The sequence below is a fragment of the Notechis scutatus genome, chromosome 4, assembly GCF_049901735.1.
Source record: "Notechis scutatus isolate UNSWTSFEM ecotype Mainland chromosome 4, rNotScu1.2, whole genome shotgun sequence".
Lineage (NCBI taxonomy): Eukaryota > Metazoa > Chordata > Lepidosauria > Squamata > Elapidae > Notechis > Notechis scutatus.
The window spans coordinates 111998497-112015775 of NC_142012.1; the positions used below are offsets into that span (position 1 = coordinate 111998497).

A 17279-nucleotide genomic window follows, 5' to 3' on the forward strand; every position below is an offset into this window, starting at 1 on the left:
TGACCAACACCATTAACCCTTGCCCTGAAATCTTAGCTGATGCCATGCTCAAAACCTAACTGGTCACATTTCCAAAAGTGCAACTTTTGAGCCCAGCCAGGTCTTGCTAATACATGGCACATCAGCCCTCTCATCAATGATTAAATCATAAATGAGGGAGGCTATATTGCAGTCTGGCCATGGATCACAATAGATTTATTGCAATGCCCATGGGAAGTTTCACAATAAGGGAGTTCGTTTTCAGTCACTGAATTTGAAATCAGAGCTCCAAACTAGCAAAACATACAAAAAATGAGTATGAAAATATAAACGATTGTCTACCCAACATTTTTTGCACAGGGAAAATGCTTGATTTCTTTGGGAAGCTCACAGGCTTTAGGCAATTAGTTGATCTTGTTAGATGAACTAAATACTATGCTTTCCATTTCTTCCTGGACTTGATTTGGCTATCAACCCCATCTCATGTTTGACAAAGAAAGACATCAAAAATTGTTGAAAGGTACATTGTTTTATTATGTATGATTAAAACATATTATCTAGGGGTGTCCAATTTTAGAGCCATTTTGGGTAGTTTTCAAATTAAAAAAAAGACTGGGGAGATAGCGGGGGCAGAAAAACAGGCATTGTGAAAGAGAAGGGTCCTGCTAGAAGACATGGCTTCAGAGATGGACTCTGGAATGTGCCAAATCTGTCTGATTATATAGGATGTGCAGAAATCATGGATCTAGAAGTGTATTGGTAATCAGCACGTATTGGTAATCAGCACATATCACACATTGGAAATGTTACATGAGCATAATGAGATTTATCTACAGCTATTCATGGTCTGCATAATGCGTTCTGCATTAATTGTAGCTTCTGAGTTATCTACAAGGACAATACCATGAACAGCTCATTGAATAGTCCAAACACAAGGTGACCAGTGATTGTAATAAGGAGATCCAGATCAGAAATGGATACACCTAGCACACAAGATGGATCTGGGCAAAAGCCTTCCTATCGATCTGCCACCTGTTCCTTGGGCAGGAGGTGAAGTTCAGGAAGACTCCCCAGGCTACTTAATAGTCCCAAATTCAGAAGTGTAGCACATTCAAAACCAAAGGTAGGAAGTCACTCAAACTCTGGTAGTCCAAGAACTCACAGTCACTATTATTCAATATTCTGCCTTTTTATAAATTATGCTCAGAGTAGCTAAACAAATGGAACAGGAGCCCATAAATAATCAAGGTTTTATCTGATGATACTCTTCTCTTTGAAGCAGTGCCTTCTTCACTTGAAATGCTGCTTCCTCATAAATAATCAAGAGAAAAATCTCTGCACAGAATTGTGTGAAAGTATTTGCTTGTTTCAAAAACAGTATTCTTACAACTCCTACTGGTAACAGTGGGAAAATATTATCTCATTTGATTTTGCTCTGCTTGGTACTGTATGCAGTCAAGATTCAATTATTAATGCAGCTTTCTTATCAATTTTTGAGCACAAAAATTATCTGAAATTATTTAAATTATTGAGTAGCAAAGGTTCTTTTAGGCTGAATTCAATAAGTTATTCCATTTATTTGAAGAGCACATGTCGATGCCTGTAAATCTTGTCAATAGCTTTGCATAATTAAAAATGTTATCTAGAAAGAAATCATGAAAATCTTCACTTTCTCTTTATTTACAGTGAAAAGCAGCAGAGCTTGGATTGTGATGTAATGCCTAACATCTTACCTATTTTAACACATGCACACCTTTATGTTCTTGCATTCCATTATGTTGACTAGTATCTGTAAGATAAACAGATACTCTTTCATCCGTGTATTTTGACTAATATCTGTAAGGCAGACAAACATGTTAAGACTTAACCCTGAGCATATCACACACCAAATATATAAACTGATCCACACATGAGGTACACAGAATCTTCCATCATTCAGTTGCTACCCTCACACAGCTCCTAAAAGCCATACATCTTCATCAAAAAGACTTCTGGATTTGCTTTGGAATACTATTCAGATTTAGACATTATTTTAATCTGTTTTAGGAATGTAATATTATGCACTGGGGATTTTAAATATATGGCCATTCAAATCTTGCTGAATGACAACTGCCAGCAACCCTCACTGCAGACATTGGCTGGTCTGTTGGAATTGTAATATAGGAACAAATTCCTAGCCTCTAGTACTTTTACTTAGGATATAGGCATTCCTTTGGGTTCAAAGAAGACATACTGTTGTGAAGTTCATCTGTGGAGCCAGAAGTGTCTCTGCAGTCCCAATGGGGAAGTACAGAATCTAGCATATTGGGGGCAGTGTAACACCATAGTTGAAATAACTGTGGGAGTCATTCTGATGCCATTCATGGTCACTTTTTTGGCAGCACCAGTCTTCAGAGCTGGCGTAATCTTCATAGCACAGGGCTTATCAGAGGGTTCTTTCTGCAGCTGAAACTTCTACTTCCCTTGGTGAATGTCACAGTAGCATAATGTATTGCCATTGTAAAGGATCTGTCCTAAAATTCCATTATTTAACAGCTAAATCAATTTCATGAATTTCCTTGGGCATCCGGAGTGTCTCAAGATGGTCCAGGGAGTCTCCCTGTTCTCCCCCCTTCCCCCCTACTTATGTTATCCCACTTTTTCTTTTCATTTCCATAAAAGTAGAATAAAGGTAAGTTTGAATTTTTCCTGCCTAGCAAATTAGAGTTGTCAGTAATGACATTAAAATATACATTTTTAGAAACCTCACAACAGAGTTGGGTGGGGAGATAGCAGATTTAGTTATTTTTATTTATTTGTTTGTTTGCTTGCCTACCCAACTCTGTCATGACCAATGGCTTGTTATTATATGGTGCTCTATCAGAAATTCTAATTTGGTCATATTTTGTTTCACGTATTCCAGAAATAATTTATCAAAAGCATCTAATAAGGCCTAAGGAAAACAAGCTTAGTGCCAATTAAGTGTCCATCACTGCTATTTTCAGCTGGCTTCTTTTTGTCCCTTGGATATTCTATTGATTCCCTTATAAAATATACTGCAGAGGTTAGTACATTTAAAATCATGACTTTCAAATTGAGGACTTAATAAATTGTCAGAATTACAACAGCTCTCTAAAACATAAACAAGAATTGGATATCAGATAAGCTGCTGTTTTTACAGGGCCAGTTATGTTTGTTCTATTCAAAAAAATATATGTTCCCATTCATTTTAAGCCACCCTAAAAAATCAGCACTGTATAAGGCTTGATGTAGAGCCTGGATGCTTTAAAAACATTGTCCTTTTGAAGTGCACAGTTCACCCAAGAGATTGGGGGCCAAAAATATCTCCTGTTTTATTTTTGTTCTTTGGAGTTTGGAGTGAAATGGATGTGTAAGTTGAAAAACTCAAAAAGAGAGGTCCAGACTTCATCATATTTTAGCATGCAGCCTTCAGCATACTTCCAAAACTAATGTAATTCTGGAACTCATGGAAGCTTGCTCTGCTGGTGTAAGTACCTCAGTTCATAGCTTTATGTTTTCCAGAGGTTTTCTCCTACAACTCAACTAAGTGGCTGCATTCAGAGGTCACTGGATTTATAATCTAAAATATATGATGAGTACAGGTTGCCTAACATTTCTACAGAACTACCAAATTGTCTATTGGACAGAAAAAACATGCTTTGAAATTAGAAACACTTTAATATTGACAATTTTAGTAATCTTAGTTACATTAATCATACTCACATCATTACAGTAACATTATACATAGTACACTCACTTCTGGTCCTTTCCTTTCCATACTGATTTTAGAATATTATATAGAAGTATGCATAATATTTTCCCCTTCCTAATTTCTACCTCTATACTAAACCTTAATAACACAATTCTTATATTAATGGGTATTCTATTTCTATCCATCATCTCTTGCTCATTTTAATATTTCAATTCTTGTTGCTTTTTTGAATGCTTACATACTATACATACTATTAAATGTTCCTGAACTATACGACCCAATTAAAAACAAGCAAACAAATAATGTTCTATAAATACTTAACCACAAGATTAAATTTATACATGCATTGTTCTGTCATTTCAGCCATCTGGAATACAAGTTTTATTTGGGCCATGTGGTAGGTTTCCTTGATTCCATATTACCGTATTGAGAAAATTGTTCAACAACTGGCAAATAATTGGATGAGAAGACTTCACTCAACTCAAAATTATGATCACAATTCGTATTGAATGAGTGAGTCCTTTGAGTGTAAAGGCTCTTCAATTGTGTAACTAAATTTTACAATCTCCTTGTGTCTTGTGATTTTTCAGATACTTGCAAGGATACATGTTCCATGCAACCACTAACACCAAAAAATTAACCCTTCCCTTCCTGTGCATTTTCCCTAACGTACTACAGAAGTGACAACCAGCAATATAATACCAAAGCACAATTGAATTTTATAGAACTGCTCATGTGTAAGCTTTGAGCTTATGTGTTCCCTGCCCCCTAACAGGACTATGAGATCAGGGGCTCCTTCTTCCATGTTCAATTAACTGTCTTGAAGTATATCATCTGAAACATAAAGTGTGTTAAAACTTAAATGTGAATGGTTGAAACAAAGTTGCAGCTGTTAAATTCACATTCTGCTCTCCCCCAGCCCTCACTTCTGTCCATTTCAGCAAAACTACAGGACTTACACCAGTTCATTTAGTGACCATTCAAAGTTACATCACTGAAAAAAAGTGACTTATGACTGTTTTTCACACTTACAACCATCACAGCATCCCCACGGTCACCTTATCAAATTCAGAGGCTTGGCAATCGACTCATATTTATGACTGTTGCAATGTTCTAGGGTCACGTGATTGCCTTTTGTAACTTTCTGACAAGCAAAGTCATTGGGGAAGCCAGATTCACTTACCAACAGTGTTAATTTACCAACTGCACAACTGTGGCAGGAAAAGTTGTAAAATAGGGCAAAACCCACTTAACAAATATTTCACTTAGCAACAGAAATTCTGAGCTCAATTGTGGTCATAGGTTGAGGACTACCTGTACTTGCCCTTTGCTATTTCAGTTTTTGCACAAATTTGGCTGTTACTTTCTTTCTGCAGATATTATGTACTTTTTTTGCAGGTATTATATACTTGCTAGAACATATACTTCATGGTTACACCCATTTTCCATTTCCTATGCCTGTCACTTTTAAATCTTAGCACAATCAAAATTTCCCTATGTATCCATATATTTTCCTAAATGCCCATTTTTTTCGTCTCATCAAAATGGTATATAACTGCAGTTATTTTTGAGTTTCTCAACCCTCCTGTGCACACTTTCACCAGAGGATTTCAGTCCATTAGTTTCTATCTAATTCTTTTCCAAAATATTTGAAATTGGGTCTTTTGAGAGACATGTAAGATGAAGCTCCCAATTTCTTTCTGTAGCAATTTGAATCTCAAGATGATGTGGCTACTTTTTCCTGCTATTTTTAACCTTCCAACCTCTTCTTGTACTTGGTAGCATCAAATATAAATTTTAGCATTTTATATCCCCTCTGCCTTGTATTGAGTTTTGTTTTGTTATATTTGTTCTTAAATCTTAGCAGTCTCATCTGCTAAATGGATATTATTGAAAAAGGCTGTGGTTTAAAATTTTGCAACTTGTATTTTAGGAAAGCTACATTTCCTTCAAATCCCCATCATGTTTATCATCTGGATTTTTTAAAAAAGTTGACTTCACTTATCATAATCATTTTGTGAGTGCTCTGAAAATTCTGACTTCAATAAATGACACAGAAATGCTTTGCCTACATATTTCATAAGACAAAATTTGCCTACATATTTCATAATTTGCCTACATATTTCATAAGACAAAAGTAGTGTAATAACAGTACAATATCATTGGATGCTGACAATATTTTTGAAGACAGAATATATCCCCCAATTTTAGTAAGATCAGAATCTTTTCCAATGTCAGTACCTTATTATATAAGTTAGAGCAGCAACTTTTCCCCTAAGTATCATAGGTTCATGGTCAGACTGGCAATTTCATGGTTGATTTTAATTTTAATTTTAGCATATAAAGTTAAAAAAATAAAATGTCAGTTCCTATTTCAGAGGGTAAATAGAAGACTGTAATTAGCACTATGCTGAGGAAATTTTAAAAAAATTACTAGTCAATAAATGGTTAAAACCTCAACACACAGAAGATTTTGCTGCATTTTTAAAATATTTATTTTCTAGGAATCTGAAAGATACCTTAACACAGGTTGGGGAAGTTTCAGAATCCAATAAAATCATCAAAACTAAATAGTCATATTGGCTCACCACAAAATATCCTAAAAGCAAGAGTACATTATGCTGCAACTAAATGTTAAAGCAATAAGCAAAACATGAATTCAGCAAATTCTTCAAGCTGATAATTAAGCAAAAGAATACACGTTTAAAAAAACTGTTTTCCATTTTCAAAAATGCTAACTCAGATTCTTCCAATTGACCAGGTTGAAAGGAAACCTGCAAACTATGTTCTTGTTCTTTCAATATGTGTTATGGTGTTAGTTCAGTTTCTGTGTTGATATAATAATGACAATTTTGTAGACAATTTGTGCATTAAATCTTCTTTCATATTGAAATGCTGGTCTACAGTCAGGATCAATGATTATAGAAGTTTCTGGCATGTCTTGAATTTGTACTTTTTCAAGTTGAAGAGATGCATTGCACAAGTTTCATTATCATAATAGTTTCTGCAATGATTCTACTATCTGATGCTGAATCCCATCATTGTGAAGCATTCTCAACTCTATGCTATCTTGATGATCCATGAAGTAATTCATTGCCTTGGGAGTCAGCAGGTTCTGACCAGTTCTGGAGAACTGGTAGCGGAAATTTTGAGTAGTTTGGAGAACTGGCAAATACCACCTCTGACTGGAGATTTTACTGTATCCTTCCCCTGCAACATCCACTAAGCCACGCCCACAGAACCGGTAGTAAAAAAATTTGAATCCCACCACTGGAGTCATAGGTCCCAGATTTTGGATAACACTCCGTAAGTTAACCCATCTGAGGTACTTGGGTTCAAACACTATTTTCCTGTGGTACCATTTTACCCAGGTAAAGGTCATGATAACAATAATTTTAGTAATAGATTGATGTTTCTTGCATGGTCTCCATAGTATTCCTTTTGAAGTTTTTGCTTATTTTTGTAAGTATGCTGGTCTTGGATTGTAACATTAAAAGATTTGAATTTACTTTTCTCTGTAAATTTACAAATATTTTCATACTTCACTACCATAGAAAAATACATATATCCAGAGTCAGATATTCTACATCACCCTAAGAGGAACTTAAGAAGATTGATAGGCTTCCTTTAGGCATGAAAGATGGCTAAGTAACTCTAAGCTAAACCCAACTCACGATGTGGTTGTTGTGGAGAAAGTAGGAAACAGGAACATTAGGTACATTTATTACCTTATATTATATACAACTGTGGGGAGAGGAGGAGAAGACAGCAGCAATAAGTCCTCATGTTACTATACCCTACTGACCTATACAAAACAGTTATGTAGGACCTCTTGTAAATTGTGCCAATTTCAGAAAAGAGAAGATGAAGAAAAAAGGCTTAAATCAACAGACCAGAAATTTTAATCTCAATACTAAAAAAGAACAAGAAACACTCATCATAAGCACTGATATAGTCATTCAAGAATTGATTTGCTACAGTGATAGAAACCCTTGCCAAAATGTAAATAATCTGGCTATTTTACAAAGCACATAAAAATAACAGACAGTGAAAGCAAAATTAAGTTTAAAAAATACATAAAGAGGGAATGAAATTGTAAGTCAGGTTCTTTATCACCTCAAGAACCTGACTTATGGTTTCATTATGTCTTATATTTACATTAACTAAAAATACAGTATAATTACAAAACAGAATGTGAAGGATTGAAGTTGTTGACAGTATGTACACAAAACTGTACATAATTCAACAGAAAACAAAAATAAAACATCATTGCAGATACATTTGAGAAAATGACAGGTTTGCTTCCAGCTCTGAAAGCCCAATCAGGGAATAGTTTTGCTTCAGGCTTATCTAACCACAGCAGCAACCATTGTAATTTCCAAAAATACTCCCAGTATAAAGGTGCTACAAGAATTTGTGGAAAATAAGAATCCATTGCTATGGCTACAGTACCAATAAGAGGCAGAGATACTGGTTTGGCCATTCCTGATTATTTGTTTTTTGTAACTATTCCTCTTTCCTTCAAGAAAACACATAAAACAGCATAAACCAATAGTCACAGCACTGCTATCAACCTTAGCAAGCTGAGGAAAGAAAATGCTCACAACTACTTCCACATTTTTCTCTGATTGCTGAAATGCAGCAGAGAAGTATGGGTGATGGTTATAAACTCACCACTGGGTTCTAATTTTGAAAACCAAAATCTTAGTTTGGATGACTGTTGTTCATAAATTATTGAAATTTCTGCCACAAATTAAAACCCAGTTATTAAATAAAATACATAAGCAAGCATAGCAGTAGGAGATAATGTGCACTGCAGGTAGTTAATTAACGTGAAGTATAACAGCATTAAGTTTATACTTTAGATATCTACATCTCCATCCCCAAACTAAATGTATAATTTGTAACAAACTGAACTTTATCTGTATATTGAAATGAATAAAGCATATGGCATACTTGCAGAAATTGAAATATTTTGATGAATTTAAAATATTCAAAACCAAACTTAAATTCTATGCAAACATCCAAAACAGTTTATCAGGTTTGCACTATTTATTTCCATGGCAATAAACAATTTTCAATCAAAAACAAAATGAACTTCTTTAAATTAAACTTGATAATAAACACTTCTGCATTTTTCATAGTGGCAATCAATACATTTATTGTATCTCACTTTACATTTTCACTTCAGCATACTCTATATACAAATACTGTTGTTGATTCTTCAAAACCTTTGCATGTCTTTCTTTCCTTTATATGTGACCAGAATGATTGGGAATATGATCTGAATACCAAACATTAATTTTGAAACCTGTTTAGAGCAGTGTTTCTCAACTTCACAACTTTTAAGTGGACTCCAATCCCTATAATTCCCCAGCCAGCATGCTGGGAGATGAAATCCACACACCTCAAAGCTGCTAAGGTTGAGAAACATTAGTTCAGAGATAAAGTTTAATCTGAGTAATATTGAAGGACTTCTCCAGTTATTCTGTGACAGAACACTGCTTCATTCACTATTTCTATGCCAAAATTTACTCAGGTTTAACAAGAAATATGTTAAATTTCATTATGACAAGGAGCATAGCAAATACTTATAATAAGGGGAAAAAATCCTGCTTTCAGAAAATAATATCAGAATTACCAAAAGAACCATAAACCTTCCCGAAAGGCCCACTAATATCACAGTTCTTAAAGATATATAAAATAGCTATGTGATAATATACTGCAATGAATTTACTTCTGTTAATTTAAAAATATACATTTTTTAATTGCATAGACCATACAACAGGCAGAAGATGATTAAATTACAAATCTATCTCTTGGTCCTTCTTTTCAGGAACCAATATAATATCTGCTTCAGGATAAATATTACCACTTCCTGCAGTCAGCAAAATCATATTTTTTGGGGCGGGAATCTAAGTTAACTCATAGCAAGTAGCCAATGCAATATCACTTTAATGAAACATTGCTTAATATGCAGTGGGGGTGGGGGGAATTAAAAGTGATGAAGGAAAATAAGCTTCAGACGTCCAGTGTTGATAAATTTATTTATGAAATAGTCAGATATTTTGCTATGAGAACTAGGCAATGTTAAAGGACTAACTAAATTTGATCTCTAAAGCATTCCTCCACCCCCAGAGCCATAAATGTAGATATTTTTCTAGGTCTAGTCCTCAAATCACATATCAAGTCATGTATCCTAGCAGGTTCACCAATGTCAAACCAAATTTAGCTCATTGTTCTCTACTCAATAAGCAGACAAATAAACAAGAAGTACAAATTAACCCATAAATTAATTCATAGCAAGTAGCCAATGCAATATCACTTCAATGAAACATTAAAGTGAGTTTACAACAATTCTCTATATAACTTAGAATAAAGGTTCATGTCACAAAAATAAAAATGCATCTCTTTCAGATGCTCAGAAGTCTTTTATAAAAATGTAATTGTAAGTCTGATATTGTATGAAATTGATTCCAATTATTTATTTTGCAAATATACTGGCTTGATGTAAAGGTACATTAAACAAATTTGATGTTAAGTTTACATTTTTAAAGAAATTGGACCAAATTCATTTATTAAATAAAAGTATTATTGCTATTTACCATGAAGATATTATTTAAAAAATAGAATCCTGATCAAAAACACAGGCCTGATAAGCTTACGAACCAAGGCAGATTAGAAATTATTAATTTGCATGTATCTAAGATGACTCAAGTTTGGCAAAAATGCCACAAGTGATTCAAGGCTATGAAAACAGTATATACGCTCTAAAAAAAAACCCAACATTTTTTTTCCACACCCGATGTTTTCTTTTCTAAAAGGTGGCTTAGAAACCGAGTGCTGCAGACTGAAACAACTTCTGTCATCTATGGATAGGGAATTGGTGTCTTTTTCTTCAAAGGCTGTTAGCAAGCCAAAACAAAGATGAGAATTGCTGAAAAAAGAAAAGAGAAATAGACAGGAGGGTAAGCTATGGAAAACTTTGTTAACTGAAAATACAATTGCCAAGAGATGTAAAAATATCACTGGAAATATATAGGAATGTCTCTATCCATTTAATTTCTATTAGGACATTTTCTGCCCATACCAGTGCTAATGGAGAAAAGAATGTAAGGAAAAAACGCATTATAAAATACAATCCTGTCATAATTACAACTTCTTTAGCAGTAATCATCTAATTTTTCTGTTATTGTTTTTTACTTTAATTACCATACAATTTTCTAAAAGATATATAATCTCATCAAATAACTTTTTTTTAGCATTTTTCATTTGCACAATGGCCACACACAAAAATATTTTCAGTCAGATTTAGATGCTACAAAAGTTTACAATGAAAATCTGAACTAAGCATAGAACATGTTTTCAGTTCATCCACTGTCTGCAGCAAACAAATTTAAAAACACAAAACCAATAATGCTACTCCTCTAATTATAGTCAAATTATGACAAAGTAAACATCAAAAGAATAACAAAATATCTATCTTAAAATGCTCTTCTGACAGAATTCTACACCTATCTTCACATAAATAATTTAGCTCAGTGTACCTATTTGAGGGCCTATTTGAGTCTTGCTTCTATTAAAATCAAACATTTAAAGTTGGATTAAATCATTTATAAAATGTATTAAAACATATCTGGAGGCAATGCCAGTCTTATTCCCATTTTGGTGTGGAATACAGTAAAAATTCAACCTAATTTTCCCTCTGGAACTTCAATTTTCTTACACGTGAAAAGTCCCAGGGGTTGCATATCAGTAGGTGACTGCAGAAAAGTTTCCTAGGAAATCTGTGTATTTGCCTCAAAAATAGGACTTTTCATGCATAAGTAAGTAGCTATGTTTCTCCTCAAAGTAATATGACTAGATGCAATAAATGTGATGGTTGAATGATAGAAGTGCTATGTATTGAGGCAAAGAAGGAAAACTGTATTGGGAAATGGAAAATGTGCACAAACCCCATCTTTCTAATGGTCAACTGAACTGCCTCTGGAAAAAAAGCTTCAAGGATTGTTCACAGACTGTTCTTATAGATTGCATCATGCCCCAGGTATAAATTCTATTCTGATGTACTGCTAGAGTAATGTAACATATTACAAAGGAAGTTAATATATATTATTTTTCAAATTGAAACTACTACATAGCAAACATACAGAGTGTACCTTTATTATAGAAATAATGCAATAAAATCACAGAATTTGAATGTTCCCTTCATATTTTGGCAAATAGGTTTCTACAAACTTTTTTGACAATGGTTCAAGTGGCAATCGCAGGAGTATTTTCCTCCACTTGTTATTTCTTCAAATGACTCATTTGGAAAGTTTACATTTAAATTGCAATCTTGATAAGTGCTAAAGATTAGAGACATTTATCTGTATATTTTAAACAAAGCTTCTCTCAACAAGCAAAGCATGAATATGTCATGAAGCAGCATGATATGAGCAAATTGTTTACTAAACTCTGGGAGTAATTAGAATAATTTCTACTGTTATGTATTATTTACTATAATTGCAATTGGATGTCTATTTACGCATAAGAAAAATTGCTAAGAGTGATAAATATTTCACATATATTGATTCCAAAATATGTTAAATGGTCAGAAGTACCTAATTCAGAAGTATATAACAAATTCTTCATACAAGTTAAAATGATTTAAGCCAAAGAAAACAAATTTATTTCTCAACTAAACTCTGCAATACATATTGTTAATCAAAACTGAATGTACATCTGCTGATAATTTTTCCAATTCATTGAACAGATTAAACATAGATCAGTATTTCAGAATTTGATCCTATAAAGATAACTACATATTTATTATTTGTTTCCCTTTTGATTTCCTGCATATAAACTTATTTAAAAAAAGAAAAATATAATGTATTTCTTTCCTAACATGTACATATATTTGCTAACAGAAGGATGTTTGCAAACTGCTGAAGGATGGGGAACATAAAATTAGTCCTAACCATTATATGCTTAAGTTATATGTTTTATATTAATAAGCAGAATTGTTTCATTTGCTCAGTGTTTCATTATAAGAATCATGGGACTGTTAGGCGAAAAGTATTTCAAAAATGTAAAATTTTTGATAACATAATTTTTATAAGCAGAAGAGGGATTACATCACTAGTACTAAAATTATTCTAACGTGACATTAGATATCTTCAATGAAGCTAACCTCAAAAAGGAGATGTAAGAGTTCCAACTTCAATGTTATCAAAAAGACTGGAAAGACTAGTAACTATCCCCGCCAGCTAGCTGATGTTACTTTTTTGTGCCATAGTTGGAGAAAATTACAAAAAAAGACTTATATTATCACACTCATCAAATTTACGGTTGAAGAGTTATGAGGTTTTTTTTTTATAAAAAAAATAAGGCTTTTCTAACATTTGTTACAAAATGTTACCATATTACCAAATTACCATAAAGTAATTCACTCCACAGGCAAATGTTTTAAAATGGAACATACAGCTGGTCCTTGAATTACAACTGCAATTGGGATCAGAACTTACGTTGCTAAGCAATGTGGTTGTACATTATATGACCCCATTGTTTTCCGATGGCATTCCCAGCAAATCCAGTTGTCTTCATAACATGATAACCCTGTATTCAATGCCATACCTTTAAATGGTTGCTGAAGGAGTAGTTGAAACCCAAGAACTACCTGTGATACAAATATATTTCAAGCATACTAGTACCTCTATACCAGGGTTCTAAACCTTTTAGGAAATAATATTGTATTCTATTTATATTAGGTATTACTTACACAATTTGTATTACAGATGTTCTGATATCAGTGTTGTGGTTGTTCAGGATAAACACTCATAGTTCTATAGATTTCTTTTAGAAGAAGTAGAGCCGTATCTTCTGATTCCCTGCAGATTAAAAAAAAACATGCTAATTTCCAGTGAATTGCCTAATTTGAACAACAGTATTGTATTCTGTAATGCAAAGAAGGCAAATACCTAACTATGCAGAAAAATTGAAAAATTGCTAACCTGGTGTTCTTTGATTGCTTTTCAAATTAATTTCTTCAACATGTTTCAAACATATGTCTCTCCGCATCATCATAATAGTTTACTTAGGTCATTTAACCCTTAAGCTATGCTTTTTTAACATCAACATGCAAAACACAGCATCTCAATCATCTTGACACATAATTACTTGCCCTTAATTTACTCTCTGATTTACATTATATTTCTTCCAATTCTTGTATCTCATTTCATTGCCCATTTTCTTCATTCATTTAAACAACTTCTTATTTTAGACTTTATTCTATCATGATTTCAGGCTCAGTTTTAATCTTCACTGATTTGATCATGATTATACTAATAATGTCTCCTTTCAACCAATTGGTCTACAAGCATTCTATTGCTAGCAGCTCAAATTCCTCATCAAATTAAACATCTTTTAAATCCCATAACATCACATTAGCAGTCTCTAAGCTCTGCTACAATTAAGAAAAAACAGTTTCTTGAATGTTTTCTGTAACTTTTATTAATAAAATTCATCTTTTTCACTTATTTTACATTTTTGATCAGGTATTTATTTATTTATTCAGCGTATGGCAAATACATGCATTTATAGTGGTTCAAATGCTAATGTCCAGTCCACTTAGCCATTCAAAGGCAGGGTGGTCTATGTTGAAAAAATCAGACATTGGGCCAGTGTAAGCTCTTGATGGACATTCGGACACAATGTGATGGTTATTTTGTCAAGGAGCACCACAGTCACACTGAGAGGTAGAGACAAGACCCCACTTAAACAATGAGTCCTGGCAGACTCCATGTTGGGTACGGATCCTGTTCAGAGTTGATGCTGGCGAGGAAGGTCAAAACCCGGCACCTTTTGTGTAGGGTCATCTACGTAACTGCCTTTATCTGGGCATTCAGTAGCCTATTTGGCTTTCCACTGTGTTAGACAACTATTGAGTGAGTGCCAGAGAGGGCTTCCTGAATTTAAGCCTGTTAATTGATAGATGAGGAAGATCAGCATGCATAGAAAGAAGTGGGTTTCTCATAATTTTGTTGTACTCCTTTACTAAGGCTTCCTGCCTTTATAGAGTTAGTGGTGCAATGTGGCTCAAGATGGGGGCCTAAAAAGTAGGAGCAGATTTTATGCAACTGCTTATGATCCCCATTGTATCATTTGATCAGGTGACATTTATAGATTCAATTTGATTGTAATTCTAATTAATGGGTATTATGGCTGTCCTGAACAATATTACAAGAATCCACAGCTAATGAAACTGGGGACAGATTGTTACTGCTGTTACATTATTAAATTTTATGTTCTATCTTTCTATTTCTTGGGTCATATATTCAGGTAGAATCTGCCTGCCCAACATGCTCAAGCTTGGAGGAAGTTGTAAGAGATTGAGTGGATGGGCGTGCAGAATAGCCTTCTTAGTAGCAACTCCCATACTCTGAAACTCTGATTTCCCAAATCAGGAGAGTCCCCATCATGCTAAAATTTAGAAGATTGTAAAAGTGGCATTCTTTCACATAAGCATGTGGTGCGTGAAAATGTAGTGGTAGAAAGCACTACTGAGATTTTAGTTGTGTTTTTCTTATTATTGATTTTTATAATTGTTTAAGTTACCCATAATTTTATGTGTGATATACAAATGGTTGTATGACTAATGGTTGGAAGCAATGATACATAGATCCTTTTGCTAATAGTATCAAGCTTCTTAGCAAAGGAACAAAATTCCTTTTGTATTAATTTATTGCTATTTCTAATTATTTGGTGGTGTTGAATTTCATCTTATAACAAATTATGTAATGAGTATATTAATACCAAAAAAAGAAGACTAATTTTTATTTGTAATCCAGGACACCATCCTACAATATCAGTCTATATAACCTGCAGCAGAGTACTGAATCTAATAGATATATTACAAAGTGCAACAATTCTATTTTTATAAATAATTAAATAACCTTCAAGTTGTCCAAATAGATTTCTGACAAAGATATAATGGTGAGCTAATCCCCAGAAGAATTTTTGTATAATTTATTTGAGTACATGCCATAATGAAACAGAACAGCATATAGAAAGACCAAAAAACTCATTTATTATACAAATCCTTGCATCTCTTCAGCCCTATACTTAAAGGGCAGGTAGAGAGAGACTGACTATTACCTATTAACAAAAAAAAATATTGTTTGTCTACTACCTCAAGATTCATTTTATTAATCAGCGATGTATGATGTATTTGGCTGCAGCCTACTATGTAAGAACCTAACAATTTTAAAACTTTTTTTTTCATTTTAAACACTTTTATTTTTAGATAGTTCTAGAGTAGAACTATACATGCAAAAACTGCATTAGATAGAATAGATTTACAGTAGATTCTATTCTATGTTAAGTATAGAATTTAGATTTTTTTTATAGTATAAAAAACTAAACATCAACAGGTTCGAATTCTGATGTTAAATATTGCACAACATTCAGTTCCAAATACCTAGTTACCATGATACAGAACTTGAGGCTTAACTTCAGAGACTTGACCACAATATTTGCAGAACTGGATTTTCCAGTCACTCCCTTTCTCTATCAACCAGCACCAAATCTTGCCATAAACTACCCAAATAATATTTCTTATTTGCCAATGTACAGGGTTAGTCCACAGAATTTTCTTTAACACAAGAGTGCCATCTTATGGATATATTATCTAACAGCCTTTCAGCATAGATCAACAAAGGAAATTGAAACATTTCTGAAGCAAAATATAAGCAGGCAAACTTGGGCGCAAATTCTAAACCTCCCTACTTTAAAAAAAAAGGCATATAAGAGGAATAAATTATGTTATTTACACTCTCAGAATATAGTGATGGTAATCAACATGAAAATTTGTGGGAAACTAATTTCATAGAGGATAAAATTGTTGGGAAAGTTAAGGAGAGACTTGATTTCATGTTTTCTCCCAGTAGATATCAGGTTAGCAAATGTTGTGGCAGAATATTTGATAAGAAATAGCAGGTTGTAATATTTTACTAAAATACATCAAATACAATACAACATTTCCATATTTAGATGCCAGATGTAATACTCCCACATCAAAGTTTTTAGCAAAGTAATAGACTACATTTACAAGTCCTCATTTTGTCGTTTAAATCAAAATGGCTATAAAGTCAATATTATAGGATTATATCAAGGGCCACTTTAGTTGTATAAGAATTTACCCATCCCTGTGGTCTGAAATGAAGCTCTTCGTTTTGTTAAACACTACTTCAGTAAACAGGCCCTTTGTTCTTAAACTGATGCAGCAGTGTAATCCTGAATATCTCATATCATTGTTCATAAAATTCACATCTCTTATCTTAGGCAATGAAAGTAATCTAAAGCAGGGATCCCCAACCCTTGGCCCATGGATGGGCACTGGTCTGCTGCATGCCAGCAACTGGGCCGTGCGAGCAAGTGAAGCCCCATCTTTGGAATGCAGGCAGCATACAACATCATGTCTCCTCTGGTCCACAGAAAAATCTCTCTCCACGGAACCAGTCCCTGGTGCCCAAAAGGTTGGGGGCCGCTGATCTAGAGAAAATGCAAAAAGATGCCAATAGAAGATAATATATGTAGCTCATGATTAAAC

At 33.7% G+C, this 17279-nt stretch overlaps 1 protein-coding gene across 3 annotated transcripts in view; it reads right to left on the reverse strand.

Moving 5' to 3' along the window:
* Positions 1-7570: 7570 nt before the first annotated feature.
* Positions 7571-17279, reverse strand: part of SEC23IP (SEC23 interacting protein) — a 31936-nt gene continuing 22227 nt past the window's right edge. For 2 of the 3 annotated variants that reach the window (XM_026669715.2, XM_087964438.1), the window contains exons 18-19: positions 13452-13560; positions 8725-10628 (exon numbers count right to left, since the gene is read on the reverse strand). In XM_026669715.2, coding sequence (XP_026525500.2) covers positions 13479-13560 — 82 coding nt within the window. In that variant the 3' untranslated portion in view covers positions 8725-10628; positions 13452-13478. Of the gene's footprint in view, positions 10629-13451; positions 13561-17279 lie in introns of all 3 variants that reach the window. The other variant, XM_026669723.2, reaches the window with a different exon arrangement.